Genomic DNA, 17,005 nt, shown 5'->3' on the forward strand with positions numbered 1-17,005 from the left:
GTGTACCTGTGCATTGCTCACCTTCCATAAACCTGCCACACCACCTCGCAGGCATCCAACACCTATCCAGCCATCCCATGCATGCACCTCCTCCACCCCCCTTCTCCCTGAATGCACATCTACCCTTCCTCGCCTGCATGGGCCCCCATCCTGACCTCGACTGCAATTACTGTAGCGAGGGAGCTTTCCTTCCATTGCACTTAGCCCTTAGCTTGTCGGTCCACACCAAGCCTGCAGCCCAGGCCTTCGCTTGGAGGATCCTCTTTGCATCCATCTTCCCTTCACGTGCACCTGCTGCCTTCCCTGCTCGTGTGACTGAGAACACCTTTGATCACTAAAGCCGAGAGAGTTTGCAGAATTTTGTCGACTTCAGGCTGTTCTGCAGTTTGGTTGCCATTTGCATTTCACTCCCATGGGACGGTGAAATTAAGCTGGTCAGTTTCACTTTCTATTTACAGTCAGTGTCATTTCCCATTTCTTAACAACCACCACAATGCTGAAGGGTGGGAGATTCCCCAGACTACAAAGGAAGGTTTAACCCAGTTTGTTCCCCTCCCCCTGGAAAAACCCCAACCCTTGTCATTTAAACTAATGGTCCTAAAATATATTTCTAGTCCTGTCTGATTTTGTTAAAAAAATTTAGATTACATATCATAAATGTGAGGCCTACCCTATTGGATCATGTCCCTCATACACAGCAATAGCAGAGCCGTTTCTGCGATGGGATGCCTGGCGGCTTTGAAGATCTCTCCTGGGGAACATGTTACAACACTGGCCCTATAACACCAGTGCAGAGTGGCTAGATGAGAGGGATATAAAGGGGGGGAAATGTAGTCTCGTGAAGCTAGGAGGTTAAACCCTCAGACCCTAGTTACCTGTGACTTGGATAACAGGTCTCAGAAGAGGCCTGCTATGGAGTGGAATAGATTACATGGCCTCCTGGTATTTCCGTATAGACTAGTGAAAGGATTCTCAGGAGGAGGTCTAGTCACAGGCAGCCAGGGTGTGTGATCATGAGAAAACAACAGACATGAACAACAAGGGAAAAGGAAACAGACAACTCCAGCTTGGGGTTCAGCTCTCTCCGATGAGCCTAGCCACAGTGTCCAGCCTGCCCAAAGGTATTCTATCCTTGGCCTCCCAGGCAGGCAATCTATAGTCCTGCTCCTGAGCATCTGTGGCTGGGGAGGAGGCCAGTGTGTGGAGGTTAACATCCTGTTCATGGGTGCCCATCCTCCTTACACACTGTGCCTCACAATGCAGGCTGTATGACCAGCCCTTATTTAATAACTCCATGCATTGGGCAGGTTTATGTTGTATTGTTTTCCATCATTCGGGTGCTGTCGATTTCAGCTCTTTCTGCCAATTCACCATCCTTTTCTCGTTGCATCCACAGGACTTACACAAGCTCAAGGCCGGCCAGCCTGCTCAATACAAGGACCACACAGCAAGTAAACTGACCGAGTCGGATAAACTCCTCTACGTTCTGGATGGGGATGCAGCAATTGCTAAGCACATGAAACACCCACAGGGTGATATGATCACAGAAGAGTGAGTCCAGTGGGGACAAAATTTGTTCTGGATCCCTAATTGCATGTATGTTGCTGGGCTAGCCAGACTCCACTACAGAGAGGCACTTGTTAACCCCCCCTCCGTAGGCCAGTAGGCATTTCTGTAACTCCTTATTGGAGGGCACTGTATGGTATAGCTAGCGTTGGGCAACATTTTTGGCTGAAAGATTTTTGGTCAAAAAACGCACCTTCGGGTTGATGGAAACATTTCATGGATTTGGGTGGAATTCGCTTAATTGTTTCAGTAAAAAAAATTCTGAAAAGAATTGAAATGTTTGGGTTTGACATTTTAGAAATGAAACAGTTTGGTTTTTCAATTCTAAACGCCTTTTCATTTGGACTTTTACTGTCATTTTTTAAAAAAAAACTGAAAAGAAAATGAAACGTTTCATTTAGGATAGAACAAAATGTTTTGTTTGAAAAAAATTCAGTTTGCTGGAAATTTTGGTTGGCTGAAAAGTTTTGAAAAACGTTTGTTTCTAGTCAACACAAAACGATTTTTTTTTCCGGTTCAGTCACCGAACTGAAAAATCAGTGATTCGCATAGCTCTAATTACACCACAGATACAGCCGATGCTAAAGAGGGCTTTTGTGTGTCTGTAGTTACACCACCTTAGAGGGGGCTCTCATGTTAAGCAGGGTCAGCCCTGGTCAATACTCAGATGGGAGACCCTGCAAGGTTGAAAAAAGGGTGCTGGTGCTGCTCTTCCCTCGGGTCAATTCTGCACCTTGTGGCCCAGCACTATGCTGCAGCAGATGCTGACTTTTTGGTGAGATGCAAAATCACATTCCTGAGCGGTCATTAAAGATCACGTGGCAGTGCAGTCCGACCATGCCCCCTTCTTCTCCCAATATGCCAGGGGACTGGGGACAGGGGGAGAGGATGACCCAGAGCTGATGGTGCCAGTTCTGTGCCAGTCCAGGGACTGATCAAACCAGCCCACCTACCACATCCTTGATGCCCCTGGGTTGCTTGTCTTCTCCCTTTCTTCAGCATCCGGCAGCTGAAGGAGCGCGTGGCAAACCTGCGTGCGAAACACGACCAGATCTACAACTTCACTCCGCAGGACGTGGAGCCGCAGGTCAACTGGTCCAAGGTGATCGACGAGAAACAGGTACAGTGACCCCGGCATCTGCCCCTGAAACACCTGTGCCTGCCTGCAGCGACCCTCAGGGCAGCTCTAGAGATAGGCTTGCACCAAAAGTTTGCCATATGGGTGCCGGAATTTTTTCCCCATGGAAGAACACACCAAGGAGCTCTCACTCAAACCATCAAGACAGCTTAACATTGCATGGAGCATACACCACAGCAGAATGTATTGAGTGGGGGCAGATGGGGGTGGCTTGGAATATCAGAGTGGAATCAAGGACTCCAAGGGTTTTGGAATGAGTTTAAAAGGACCAAAGGATGGGTGGGCAGCTGTCCTTAACTGAGGCTTTAGCTACACTGGGGATCTGCTCTGAGGACAGCCATCCATGGCCAGCCACTGGGCGAAGCTGCACCAATGGAGCTTCCTACGATAGAGCACTAATTTTACTAGTGTAGCTTGTACCTGCTTGAAACCTGGGTAAGCTGCCCCATTGCTAATCAAGGCTTATCACAGTTTGCCCTGTCTGCTAAAGTTAAGTGATGCTAGTGGCTATCCACCAATGCCTGAAATTAGACAAAAAATGGGCAAAGCCTCCTCTGGAGGCAGTGCATCCTAGTGGATAAAGCACTTGACTGGGATTCAGGAGACCTGGGTTCCATACTCAGCTCTGTCACTGCCCTGCTGGCTGACTTCAGGTGAGGTACTTCCCTGCTCTGTGTCTCAGTTTCCCCATCTGTAAAGTGGGGATAATGACACAGACCCCCCTTGTAAAGTGCTTTGAGATCTACAGACAAAAAGCACCATATAAGAGCTAGGTATTAGCTTTGGTCTTGGTCTTTCCCCACATCACCTTCTTTTATTCTCGTCTCATTTTCTTCGATGCATTACTTTTCCTTTCTGTCACCAGATCCTGAACTGGTGTAAATCAGCACAGATCCATTGAGGTCCAGAGAGTTGTGCCAGTTCACACCAGCTGAGGGTCTGGCACAAATGGATGCTGCAGTGGTGTGTGGCAGCCACACCTTATGGGTTCTAACACCCTCCGCTGCTGTTCGTGGCTGCTTAGTGACTGGGAACGGAATTGCATTTTATTCAGACAATCCCAGGGACTTTGGGTCAGTTCTTATGAACGAAAGGACAATTTCACTCCTATCAAGGGCTGGCCTACGATGCCTGCTGTATTCATTAGCCAGATCCAGCACAATAACAGAGACAACTGGTCGCTCCACACTGTTGATTTTGCTGCTATTCAAACTGCCAAGTCAGCTTTGCTTTGCAAATCCCCAAATCCAGCCTGAGCTGCAGCTTGTTTAATTAGCACTTTGCATTGGGAAGGCCATGCTGGCCTTGCAGTTCTGCCCATTGCGCGGGCTCCGCTGTCTCCAAAGGGGAACAGGCCCCTTAGCAGGGGAGAGGAGAGGCCCTTGCAATGATGGAGGTTTGTACAATGCTGGGGAAATGCCAAGCAGTGGTTATTAGCATTCACATCACAGGCAGTGGCTGCCACCCATCTCGTCCCCTAGCACCTTGCAGTCTTGGGCTGCTCCTTCTCCCACTGACGCCACTAGCCAAACTCCCAGCAGGCCCATCTTAGCCTCTGGAGAAGAGACCCTTCACAGTGCAATCCAGGGCTGCCTCCTAGGAGCATGGAGACTGCTATTAGATCAGATCTTTGCCAGGGGTGCCCACCCTCTGGCATCACCTGGCAATCGACGCTTGAGGAGGCACCTTGTTAATCGTGCAATGCTCTAAAGGGGCGAGGGGGGAAGCCCAGGCCACCAGCTGACACCCTGTAGCTAAGAATGGGTCACCCTTGCGTAGCTGCAAGCAGGCCATGTTCACACCTGCTCTTGAGGGCCTGCTGCAGCAGCAAGACCCCTCGGGCTGCCTCTGCGCTGAGAACCTCGTCCTAGAGGTGCTGAGTGCCCCTTGCTCTGACATGACATGGTGAGAGGAAAGAGGAGGCTTGGCTCAGAGATCCCTGCACCATCCGTGATGCTGAGTGCTTCAGCCCAGGCTCTTTCTAGGTCTTCCGGGAGCAGAGATTCCCATGAGACTTCCCAAACCCACCCCATTCCCCACAGCAGTGAAGCAGAAGAGGGCACCCCACGCTGGGGGGTCTCTCTGCCTTAGCTCCTGTCAGAGACAGCCAGGCGAACAGAAGAGCTGGAGAGTGGTTCCTGGTACGCCTGTTGCTAACCTTAACCTCTGTGCACCAGGAAACGTTGAACAGCCAGGGCTTTGGGACCGACCTGCCACTAGTCAACAGCCAAGTGGAAGAGCACAACATCTTCCACAATGAGGTGATGGCCATCGGGCCACATATCAGCAAGGAACAGGACAAGGTAGGGCCCTTCTCTGCCTCACTCGCTGGTGTTCCCTGTGCCAGTCTTCACTCTGTGGCACATGCAGCCTCCGCCCAGCACCTCCTACACTGGGGATTGCAGAGCACAGGACAAGCTTTTAGACTAACAGGAACCACAGGCCAGGCTGGGGGAGACGCACCCGAGGGAAGGACAAGCTTCCAAGAACACGGGGAGAGCAACTCCCAAAGTTGCTTAAAGTGCCATGGGCCCGAACCAAGCCGTGTGTCCAAACACCCCCAATTGCAGGGTGTCCTGAAGCCACACCTGTACCGAGTTGAATTTCACACATGGACCCTAACTTTACAGTGGCAGCCCCCCAACATGCCCCCTCCTAGATCCAGCCCCTTTTGCCCTACAGACTTTGAGTCACTGCAGCTGTGCTTTGGCCCTTCTCATGCCTGGCTTTTCTCTCCTTTGTTTGCAGGAATATATGAGCAGCCTCCAGGTGAAATACCAGAAGCTGCTGGTAAGAATCTCTCTCAGCCCTGAGGAGACTGGATGTTGGTGGCTAAGCACCAGTGAGCTGGGGCGAGGGTGTGTGCACATGTGAAGGACGTGTAGGAGGGAGATGCTTTGCCCAGAGATGCTCATTGCTGGTGGGGTGGGGGAATGCAGAGCCCTCACAATCCCCCCCCTCCCCCAGAGGAAAGTTCTGAGTAGGCGGCCTCCTTGGGCTGCTCCTCCAACTCCACAACTGGGTGGTGAGCTCTGACCCTCTGTAATCCTCTCCTTTGACAGTCGGGGTCCCAGCAGCGGCAGCAGGATTTGAACTCCCTGCAGGATTACATGCAGCGCTGCACAAACAAGCTCTACTGGCTGGATCAGCAGGCCAAGGACAGAATGCATTATGACTGGAGTGACCGCAACCTGGACTACCCCAGCCGGCGCCGCCAGTACGAGGTATGTGTATACCTTCCCCGGCACACAAAACCTGCCTACCTCACCAGCTGTCTCCTACTGGCCAGGTGTATTACACCAATAGGCGGAGGCAGTGTTGCCAAAGGGAGAGAACACTGCACTGGGACTCAGGAGACCTGGGTTCTAGTACTAGCTTGGTCACTGGCCAGCTGGGTGACTTCACATCCCAGCTCTGTGCCTCAGTTTCCCCCTCTGTAAAATGGGGACAACGATACTGACCTCCTTTGTAAAGTACTTTGTGATCTACTGATGTAAAGGGCTGGGTAAGAGCTAGGGCTTGACGTTATTACATATACAAACAGACCAGGCCCTAAAGCAAAAAAGAATGAAAATACCTGTCTTGACATGGGGCCTGAGTCTCCTCTTGCCGATGCTGGCTTTACCTTGGTGGGAGCAAGGAGAGAATCCAGCGCAGAGACTTTACAAGCAGCTATAAGGAAAGGAGGAGGCCAAGATGCAGCAGGGCAGGGCTCGGGCTTCCTGGCCTTGAGGGAGTCTGTTTTGAGTGCACCGAGGAGTCAGATCCCTTCATTTTAAGGTAGATAAAATCTGGGGTGTAAGCAAGGGTCCCTTCCCCCTGGTGTTGCCTAGGTTCCTGTGTTCTGGTGTGTTAGCAAGAGGTCCCCTCCACGCATTCTCTTCTGAGCCCGACACCTTCACTACCTCTGTCTAGAACTTCATCAATCGCAATCTAGAAGAGAGAGAGGAGGCTGTCAACAAACTGCATGCGGAGGGAGACCACCTACTAGCCCAAAACCACCCTGGGAAGAACCCCATTGAGGTGAGTGCCCCAGAGAATGCTAACGGGTATGTCTTTTCCCTGAATACCCTGGAGAGAACACCATCCCATCCAGGAAATGCTGACTTGACCCTGACCCAGTACCCTGCAGTGACACTCCATGGAGAAAACTCCTGTGCCCTTTGTCCTGGATTGGCACTCATCCTACAATGGCTCCTCAGCTTTGCACGGCTTCCTGAGCTGCCGAATGCCAACCAAAAGGCTCCCATCTACTGCAAGTGTATAAATCGGGTACAGTGGGAAAACAGAGATCCAACTACCCCACTTCCGCCAGGCCTGTTATCTTGTTCCTCCCATGACAAGCAGAGCTGGTTAGAAAAAAAAATCGTTTGTTGAAAAACATGACACATTTTTTCACATTTGTCCCCCAAAATGTGTCCCATGTTCTGGCCCGTTCTCCCGAGCAACTCTGCTCAGACATGAGGATTTTCAGCTCTGGCCTTAGGTGGCCACAAGGATTCGTTCAGTGGAGATGGAAGGTGGCACTTTCCCCTGGGTAGCAAGCATGTTGAGTTAAGTTCACTCCTAGAGGAACTCCACTGGCATTACACCAAGAGAGAATTTAGCTCCCAGAAGAAAACTGGCTTATGTGCTGCTCCTGCTACCCATTGCTACTATTCTTGGTCTCAAACCCCATTCATGATTGTGTCATGGAGTAAATGCCTCCCTGGGATTCTTCTCCAGAGCCGATATTAACCCACTGAGGCAGGTGACAAGCCTCTGTAACATGCCCACTGCTCCTGTTGTGTCATAGGCTCACATGGAGGCTGTCCATGCTGACTGGAAGGAATATCTCAACTTGCTGATCTGTGAGGAGAGCCATCTGAAATTCATGGAGGACTATCACCAGGTACCAGACCCCATAGGCTAGGAAGGCTCCTACTTCTCAGTGGGCCCTGGGAGAGCAGATGCTGTGTTCTGAGGGATCTGCGAATGCGGGGAACAAGCACCATGTGCTCTAGTGTCTAGCTGCCAATGCTAAAAGCCAGGATACTAGACTCAGTTTCATAGACTTCAAGGCCCAAAGGGATCACTGTGATCATGCAAGCTGACCGCATAGCACAGGCCAGAGTTACTCTGTACTGAGCATAGTAACCTGTGTTTGACTAAAGCACGTCAGCCAGAGGGGCCCCAGCCTCACTCTGAAGCTATCAAGAGATGGAGAAGCCACTCGCGAGGACAAGGTTGGTTCTGTGGTTGGGCACAGGCAAGCTGGGTTTAATTCCTGCCTGCCACAGGCTTCCTCTGTGACCTTGGGTAAGTCACAGAGGCCCAGATCCTCAAAGGTATTTAGACTCCGGTCTCTGAAACAAACAGAGCCTTTGAGGCTCTGGGACTGAGTTTCTCTGTGCCTCATCCCCCACCTGTGCCAAGGAACAATACTTCCCAACCTCCAAAGGGCGTTGTGAGGATAAATGCATTGGTGAACATGAGGCTTAGACACTCTAGATAACCCCAGAATAAGACTCTCAGAGAACAGAGCTTCTGCTGTGAAATCCTCAAGCATGAACCCCCCAACCCCTTTCTCATTTACTGCCTTCTGTTGTCTGAATTCCCTTTTCCACCCCATGGAGCAGTTCAATCCCTGGAGCCCTCCACACCCTCGTGCCCAGGAGCTCTGGGCTTGACTGGGAACAGGGAACAACACATTCCAGAGGGTGCTGAGATCAGAAGCAGCTGAGGGAGGGAGGGGACAGAGCAAGAGCAGATGGGAAATGGGGAGGTGGTATCAGTTCCTGAGGGTGTCTCTCAGACAGGCACATCGCACCTGCCCCGGGTGATCACTGCCATGCAGGTTTGGGGCTGGCCCCTGACAGCGCATGGTGAGCGGAGCAAGTCCCAGGCTGCCCTGCCTCTCAACAATCAAGCCACTCCCCACATCCCTAGGGTGGGGCAGGGCAGTGCTGAAGGAATCCCAATGTGATATTTCCACATCGGCTGGAGGCAGGGGCTGAACCAGGCCCTCACTGCTTCCCTGCCGCTGGCATCGGGCACTGCATGGAACCTGCAGATGCTCTGAGTTGGGGGACAGGCAGAGCAAGAGCAGGGGCCTAGGTGTGCTAACACCCGGAGGAATGAGCCACGCTGGGATGTTTAAACAGACAAGATGGATGCTCAGGTGTCTACCCCTTGGGGGCGGGGGGGATTACTGAGAAAAAGCGGCTCAGCGCTTGCAGAGCACTTGGGACTCTTCCTGCATGACTCCTCCAGCCTAGTACCAAAGAGCATCAGCCCAACGCTGGGGAGACGTGAAAAGACAGGGCAAGATTCTCAACCACCCCCAATGAGCATTGAGCAGAGGAAGTGCTGGGTGGGGCTACAAAGGAACCACCCCACCCCCACGCACCCTGTTGCCCTGGGGCTCACTCGGCCCTGATCCAACCTCGCAGGCCGCCCCCCCACCGCTCAGAGGGGACACAGCACCCACCTGTGGTGAGCCCATGCAGGGGTCTGATCTCTCGGCCAGCTGGGGGCTCTCTTTTAAACAAGAGTCTTGCTTGGCCTTCCGGCAGTTCCAAAAGAATGCTACGGATGCCCAGGAGCTGTTGAAGAAGGTGAACACAGACCTGGACCAGAAATACAACCCTGACTTCAAGGACAGATACCAGCTAGAGTCGCTTCTCAGGGAGCTGGATGTGAGTAGCAGCCCAGTAACGGACAAGCACGACACCGGCCTTGGTGATGGGAAGAACCTTTGTTGCATCAGAGCAGGTGCTGCCTAGAAGGGTGCAGGCAGGCTGGTGGGCTGTCCAGTCTCTGCCCACGGCAGGTGCTGGGGCCTGGACACTCCTGTCCCTCTGCATTCACCTATTTATTGTTCTGTGCTGGCCACACCCTCTCTTCCCCGTGGCCTGCTACTACATCTTTCCTGACAAGATGAGGGAGCGTGGGGCTGAACTGTTGGGATTCTCCCATCACACTCGTACTTGCTCAGGTTGGGAGCATCATTAGATTGTCACGGGACTTGGCAGAACCACCCCTGAGGGAAACGTTAGTCCACAGAGCCACCCACCCAGGTAAAAGCCAGGCAGAGCAGCTAGGCTGCTCCTAGGCCGAAGCGCTGCACAGCCAACACAAGCAGTAATGGACATGCCGCCACCCCAGTGCAGGCAGCCAGCCAGCCACCCTCCTCCTTCCCCATGCCCCCAAACCAGACAACCCCCCCAGCTCCCTCTCCAGCCTCTGGTTCAGTGCTGGTCCCAAGTGTTGAGGGCCGGGGCTGAGGGTAAGCATATGATCCTGGGTGGGGAAGGTGCTGGGACCCAGCGAGCAAACTTTCTTTCTGATAATTGGTCACAGACATGTCCTTAGAGAAGTTTACTGGTTGGGGCCGTATTTGTACTGGTCCCACCCCACTATTTCCCTAGGTGGCACTGGGCCCCTGGCTGTCACACCTCACTTATTACACATTCCCTCAATGTTTGTGTTACTAGTGACTGCTAAATAACAAAGACAAGCTCATATTTGTCCCTTCTCTTGTTCCCCCTCCCCAACAAGCCCTCCTCCCTCACTGACATCACAAGCATTTCCTTTGCACTTCTCGGCTGCTGCAATGGCACACAGCAGTTAAGGGGAGGAAAGAGCAGACAAGCGCATTTTCCCCTTCAGGTTGCTCACATCCTCTGCTCAGTGCCCAGGGGCAGCAGTAGCGCCTCTTACCCGTGGAAATAGGAAATGCCAGCAGGAGACTGAGTCCTGAACAGCACCTCAGCCTCTGTGGATGGAAGAAATCACTGTTGAGGAGAATGTATTCATATTTCTTGACATTTTGCATTGTGAATATTCAACACCAAACATCTCTTTTAAAAGGGCCAGAGTAGATGAGATGATGCCCAGGCTTTACAAATCAGTTCTGTCAGCCAGGGCCCGAGGGAGCATTTCAGGCTGTCCCAGCAGCTGTCTCCATGGCCCATTCAGGCGCTAAAGGTCTCCCTTCCATGGCCAACATGCCACATGCACAGCCCTCTGGTGGTCCACGGGTGGCAGCGGCACATTTTTAAACCTCCCACCTCGTCACAGCTTTTCCTTTCCCCCATAGGACCAGGAGAAGGCCTTGGACAAGTATGAAGCAGTGGTGAAGTCCCTGCAGACGCACAGCCTGCAGGTGCTGCCTCTGAAGTACCGCCGGGAGAGCCCGCTCAAGCCTATACCTGTGGAGGCACTCTGTGACTATGAAGGCGAGGAGGTAAACCTTCCCTCCGACAACCGGATCCTGGGGCTACGAGGGGAGGGGGGGCGCGGCACGGCAGGGAAAATGGCTCACCCATTCCATGCCTCCCACTCAATGGGAACCTGGTTAAGAATGAGAGTTTTCCTGGTGCCTACGTATTAAAATATAACTTATTCTGGCCAAGGCCTTGGCCCTGCCCGGAAAAGAGAGGAGATGTGGCAGGGGAGGACGGTGGCTTGTGACAGCAGCTAGACACAACTAGCCTTGAGGGTCATTTCTCCTACAGAGATTCTATGGGATTCAAGTAAGACACTACATTGTATAAGGAGCCTCCTGAAGTTAGAGCCTCCTTGACCTGTAGCCTGTGGAGCACTCCTAGGTTGGCTGTTCTGTCACATTTAGAAGCTGTGCAGCTTCCTGGTGGTTGTAGCCCAGTCCAGGATAATAACAGGGCGCAGGCACCTTTTGTGACTAATTAAACTCAACCCCCAAGCACCTCTCTGTGTCCCTTTGCCAGGCATTTTGCTAATATAAATTCCACCATGATCCTTTGCACATGCTGCTGCCTGAGTGCCATGTGACAGCAATGCTGGAGGAGCTAGTACACAGGATGACAGAAGCAAAGCAACCTGTTAGAGCAGGGGAGTGAGATTACCCATGCCGTAGCCACAAGCCTGCAATTTAGGAAAGGAAATGAACAGCACAGAAACAAAAGGCAGGGCTGTAGCCTGCCAGCCCCAACTAGCCCCTTTAAGGGAGTTTATTTGCATTGTGCTGCCCCAACCCCATCCTCACATTGGAGTTTCCTTGATGTAACGAGCCCTTGTAAAGTGATACAAGCAGGGAGAAGGAGCAGGACTGGGAGGATTAAGGGTGGTGGTATCCTGAAGGGGCTTATGTGGTCCACATGCAGGGTTTGAAGATAAGCACTCTGTATCTAACCCATCCCACATCCAGATGAGATTAGCAGCTAGACCCAAGGGCCGTTTCTCCTGCTAGCAAGCAGAGGAGGGACCAGGGAAAGGTAGGGGGCCTGAGGCTCACTGTTGCCATTTAGAGTTTGTTGAAGGAAGCTCAACACACCCCTGGCTGCACAGAGGTACTCTGAGGATTGCAGAGTTGGCAGTAGTGTGGCTGCTCATACGGGATAGTGCTAGCAGCAGCTCTGTATGTGCATTGGCTTATAACCTACAAGCAGGCAAGTGGGTCAAACCACCCCCAAAGGGGAACAGCTATATTTTCTCTAAGAACCTCTACTACCCACCTGATGGTGGGGGTGGGAACACATGCCTACCTGTGAAAAGCCGTAGGGCTGCGCGTTAGCCAGGATGGCCAGACAGGGCCCCACCCAGGCCTGTGTCCCTCCCAGGTCGGCGTGCACTAGACCAGAGCAGTGGTAGTTATTAACTGACTGGCAGTTGTAACTGGTTTCTGCCCTAGGGCCAGGTTACCCGTGGAGCCCGATACACCCTGACTAAGAACAACGGTGACATCTGGGATGTAACAGACAACTCAGGAAACAAGATCTGCATCCCGGGGGTCTGCTTCATGATTCCTCCCACAGACCCCGAAGCGCTAGCTCTCACTGACAAGTACGTGCGGTCAGGCCCCTTTTCAGCGTAGCCTGAGCTAGGGTGTGACTGGACCTTCTCCTTCCCGCTGAGCTTAAGACACACGTGGGTAGCACTTTGCTCTTTCTGCACCAAAGCAACACGGAATCATAGAAATGAATGCACAGGGGTGGAAAGTGCTTCACTGGGCCAGGCTCTGGGGTTAAGGCCTGATCAAGGCAGTTTGTCCTCGCAGCTCTTCTGAAACCTAAACCCTTCCTGTCCCGAGAGATAAACGCAGCAAGAAGCTGTTCAATATACTTAGCTCCTCAGTAGTCAAGGCTGCTCTCTCTCTGTGGAAAATGGAGATAAGGACGCTGACCTTCCTTGATAAAGCACTTTGTGAGCTGCAGCAGCTTCTTAGCATATGCCCAGCATGCATCAGGTGGCACGTGACCAGAATTCAGATGTGCTCCATGACCATTCACACTTAGTGCTACAAATACAGACACCGCCGGGCAGATTCAGGGGCTGTTTCAACAGAGCAGGGGTTAGTGGGACTATCCTACATTCCCCTCACAGCCCTCCAAGTCTCCATCGTATGGCAACCCTGCTATTGCCAAGGGAGGAAGTGGCGGCTCTTTCCAGAACCCAGCAGCCCTGCTCTGCCCATCCACCAGCACCAGAGCCAAGTTGCCAGAGAGCAATTCAAGGCAGCCCCTTTCTCCACTTCCTCTGCATGGGGACTGGAAAGGACACCAGATTTGCCCACCCTTAGGGGCTGAGTGCAGCTGAACAACAGTGGTTGGGTCATGCTACCACCATCCAGGGCTTTGTCCAGAGAGGGAGATGCACCCTTGTGACTAGGAGAAGTCCCTTGGTTATGGTGAAATGCTCTCCCATATGGCAGGGGCAATAGGTTAACTCGCACCTGGGTGACAGTCCTGATGTTTCTGGCTAACTGGATGCATATGGCACTTAAAGGGTGAAGGAACAGGCCCTAACCTCAATTCACTCACTGTCTCATTGTGTAGCATTGCCAGTCAGTATCAGAGCGTGAAGCAGAAGACAGCCAGCAGCAAGAATGCATTACAGCAACGCTATGAAGGGCTGAAGGCCGACGGCATTGGAGGTGAGTCTTCACACCTGGATCCTTTTGACAAAGCCTTTGCAGAGTCCTAGGGTCGGAGCACCAAAGCATATTGGGAGCTCGGTTTGAACCGGTGGCAGTGGGTTCTGGCTTCCATTCTTGGGTCACGTGGTCCTCCGTAGGTTCTTGGCCAGGACCTGCAAGAGATTTCTCCTTCTCTTCATCCTGCCGGAAGATAGTTTGGTTTGTAGTCAGTCGCTTCCTTAGCTGAAGCTATATGGACATCTGACAGCTCCCAGCACTTCTGTCCTCTTCAAATGTAAAATGGGATAAAGTAGCTGCCACAGCTGGCGCTAGTGCCCAGCTTATTTTCTTCTCACAGGAATAATGGGATGGCGTTGCTGGAACAGGGAGTCAGGCAGGTCACTTAGTCTCTGTGCCTCAGCTGTATGGTGAACCCCAGCTGTGCATGGCGAAGCACCTCCTGCAATGGCTTGTTTTGTGCTGGCCATGGAGCAGCATCAAGAAACGGACTGGAGCCACCAAGCTACGATGCAAATTTCTAATAGCCCCAAGGTCCAAGGGTTGGGGGCAGGATTGCAATCGTGGGAGCTGGGGTTTTGGTTTTCACCGAGCTCTCTCTCTCGGTGTCTGGGTCTAGCCCAGCCCCTACTTCCCATGGCCTCTAACCCAACATCCTCTGGTTATCTAGATGCTGCATCCATACAGGTGCGCCAGCTGCTAGCAGGACTAGAGAAAGTGAACAGCAGCCTAGACAAGCAGGAGAAGGCAATAACAGCAAACCTACGCCCCCCACTGGAGCACAGCAGGGCAGTGCAGGACAGTGCTGAGCGCTCAAAGGACCTTAAGGTAACAGACATGGAGAAGAAGGTAGGGAAGGTCATTTGCCCACCTCATAGGCTAATTACTGTAGCAAGAGCCATGAAAGTAACCTCAGTACAGGAAACACCACAGCAGAAAAGCCAGCTAGGGAATCGCTCTAAGACTATTAAGGGTAATTTGAATGTCTGTTTATTCAGCTACCAACCTCATGGCTGCCAATGCACAGCTGCAAGCTTAACTCCATAAAAACCCCTCTCCCTGGATTAGGAAAGAAAAGGAAAGGTACCAAAACGTCACTATTCTTAGATGCAATTGCTCCTCATGCACCAATTCTCAAAAGCATCATTGCTTGCATGCAATTAGATGGTTTCTCCTTTTCCACTAACAGCCCTGGCATATTCCTTGAATATACAAAGCAAGCCAAGCTTCTTGCTCTGAGTGATGAGACCCCTGCCATTGTCTTGGCAGGAAATTCAGATCTCTCTTCCCACCGTGATGGGGTCAGAAAGCAAACACCCAGTAAGATGAAGTGGCCATAACAGCTAGGGGCTATTCTTTAAGGGCCTCAGTGTAAGGAAAGAATATTAGTGGGATAGAGGTAGAGTGAATGGAGGGGACAGAGTCTTGAATGTTAAAATAGGGTGGATGAGGGAATATTGGATGTGTGGGTCCAAAACCCTTAACACAGTTTGCAGTTTCATCCCTGCATCACAATGGCATGATCCTATAAAGAAATGCCATCCTAGAGCAACATGCTGCTGTTTGACCCAAAATGCCCTCAAGAAACATCACCTTGTCTCTACAGGCTGAGACCCACCTGGCACAAAATCCTCCCCCCATAGCTGGAACAGGGGGCCTGCGTCAGTGCAAACCTCCCTGCTGGCCCAAGGCAGCCAGGAGCTGCTGCTTTGTTCGTCATCCGGTCGCTAGAGCCCTGTTCAGTGGCTGTAAGGACTTTCTTCTCATTGCAGAACATCTCCAATGAGGTCCGATGCATTGAGCCTGAGAAAGCAAAGAAGATCCAGGAGTGTGAGGCCTTTATTGACACAGTGCCCAACACTGGCAATGCCACCTTGGTGAGGAACAAGGTAGAGGACACTAATAAGAAGTACGACCAAGTGGTCCAGCTGCTCGGTGCTGCCCAGGAAAAGTATGTTATGGCTTCCGCCGGGCTTAATGCAGACTTTTCAGTGGTGGCGTGGGAATGCAGTAACATTCTTCTTGTATTTACAGGGTGGATGTGGCCAATCGCCTTGAGAAGAGCCTTCAGCAAGGCAGAGACCTGCTGTCTGCATATGAAAACAAACTGGTGATAGAGGATACTGTGCCAGAGGACTTGGTGGCCCTAGATCATAAGAAAGAGGAGCTCTTGGTAAGTGGTTTCTTCAGCCAGTTCTCTAACGTATTGACATGCTCAATAAACAGATATACACTAGAAAACCTGGCCCAGGTATCTGATCAAGGGACCAACCAAAACACCAATGGGTTAGTGGAGATGATCTTCAACAAAGGTGGAGAAGACTTGGACTCGTTCCATTTTCATCAATGTGTCTGCAGTCCTGAGACAGGAGATTGCTTGACAATGGGTGGTCTCTGTACAAACTTCATTGGAGCACAAGGGATTCTCAGAACAAGGTAATCATGCACAGGGATGGTCCCTGCCTCATTGCCACCAATGTGCATCCCTTAAATGAACGCCCCTAACTCACCAAACCAAAATTCTAATACCTGGCAAGCACTACTGATTTGACTATAGGGCTACCACTGGAATTCGGATGACAGAATGGCTCAGGGACCACTCGGTTAAGTAGCGACCTCTAGGTCCCAATCTACATCCTTGTGGGTAAGCTCAATGGAAAGGCCAAGAACTCAATGGGCCCGTGCCTGACAGCCTCTAGAGTCTGTCTCTCGGGAACAGGGTGCAGGCAAGCATGCAAAAGCTATTGCAGTGACAGGGACAAAGGACTTAAATCTTCAGCACTTTTCACAAACACTGTTACCTTAAAAATTAAGAAAAGGGGGAAGTCAGGACAAGAGAGAGGTGGTTTCCTCCCCAACACATCTACTGGACGGCTCCTAGCCTTTGTCTAGAATCCCCAGGCCTGGGGCCTGAGTGTCACCCTTCCACAGCCAGGACACAGCACCATCTGCAGCATTAGCACAAGCCTGGCCATCCTCCAACATCGCCTGCAATGCCAACACCGGGTGCTGCTGGAACAGAAGGGCACTCTCATGCAGAGCACCACACCCATTGCACTGGAAGCAGGCCTAGCGCTCTTCCTTCTTGCTTTGCATCCATGGTCTTTGCAGGGCTGGGAAGCAGTGCATCACTTAGATCAAAAGCAGGATCCTGTATACTGGCGAAATCTTGCACTGAGCCAAACCTTTCCTAACTGAAGTAATATTTGCCATTCCCCTCATCCTATGAGTCATGATCTGGGTGCAATTGCATGGGGTAGCAAAGAATTCAGGGGTGAAAGGGTTAGAGGAGTAGGAATGCAAGGAACACTCATGAGTGACCAGCAAACTTCTTTCTTTAAAGCTAGAACTGCAGCTAAGCTATGTCAAAGAAATACTTGGTGAAAGCCTAGGATCTGTCTAACAAC

At 51.7% G+C, this 17,005-nt stretch overlaps 1 protein-coding gene across 1 annotated transcript in view; it reads left to right on the forward strand.

Moving 5' to 3' along the window:
- The window catches only part of PPL (periplakin), a 53,041-nt gene that overhangs the window by 25,031 nt on the left and 11,005 nt on the right, over window positions 1–17,005 (forward strand). The window contains exons 3-16 of the mRNA XM_024214395.1: window positions 1,397–1,551; window positions 2,566–2,686; window positions 4,882–5,007; window positions 5,453–5,494; window positions 5,767–5,928; window positions 6,620–6,727; window positions 7,500–7,595; window positions 9,259–9,381; window positions 10,785–10,931; window positions 12,357–12,508; window positions 13,501–13,598; window positions 14,269–14,426; window positions 15,371–15,549; window positions 15,633–15,771. Coding sequence (XP_024070163.1) covers window positions 1,397–1,551; window positions 2,566–2,686; window positions 4,882–5,007; window positions 5,453–5,494; window positions 5,767–5,928; window positions 6,620–6,727; window positions 7,500–7,595; window positions 9,259–9,381; window positions 10,785–10,931; window positions 12,357–12,508; window positions 13,501–13,598; window positions 14,269–14,426; window positions 15,371–15,549; window positions 15,633–15,771 — 1,806 coding nt within the window. The remainder of the gene's footprint in view (window positions 1–1,396; window positions 1,552–2,565; window positions 2,687–4,881; window positions 5,008–5,452; window positions 5,495–5,766; window positions 5,929–6,619; window positions 6,728–7,499; window positions 7,596–9,258; window positions 9,382–10,784; window positions 10,932–12,356; window positions 12,509–13,500; window positions 13,599–14,268; window positions 14,427–15,370; window positions 15,550–15,632; window positions 15,772–17,005) is intronic.

Source organism: Terrapene carolina, unplaced genomic scaffold (genome assembly GCF_002925995.2).
Source record: "Terrapene carolina triunguis isolate 2854851 unplaced genomic scaffold, T_m_triunguis-2.0 Scaffold93, whole genome shotgun sequence".
NCBI classification, from domain to species: domain Eukaryota; kingdom Metazoa; phylum Chordata; order Testudines; family Emydidae; genus Terrapene; species Terrapene triunguis.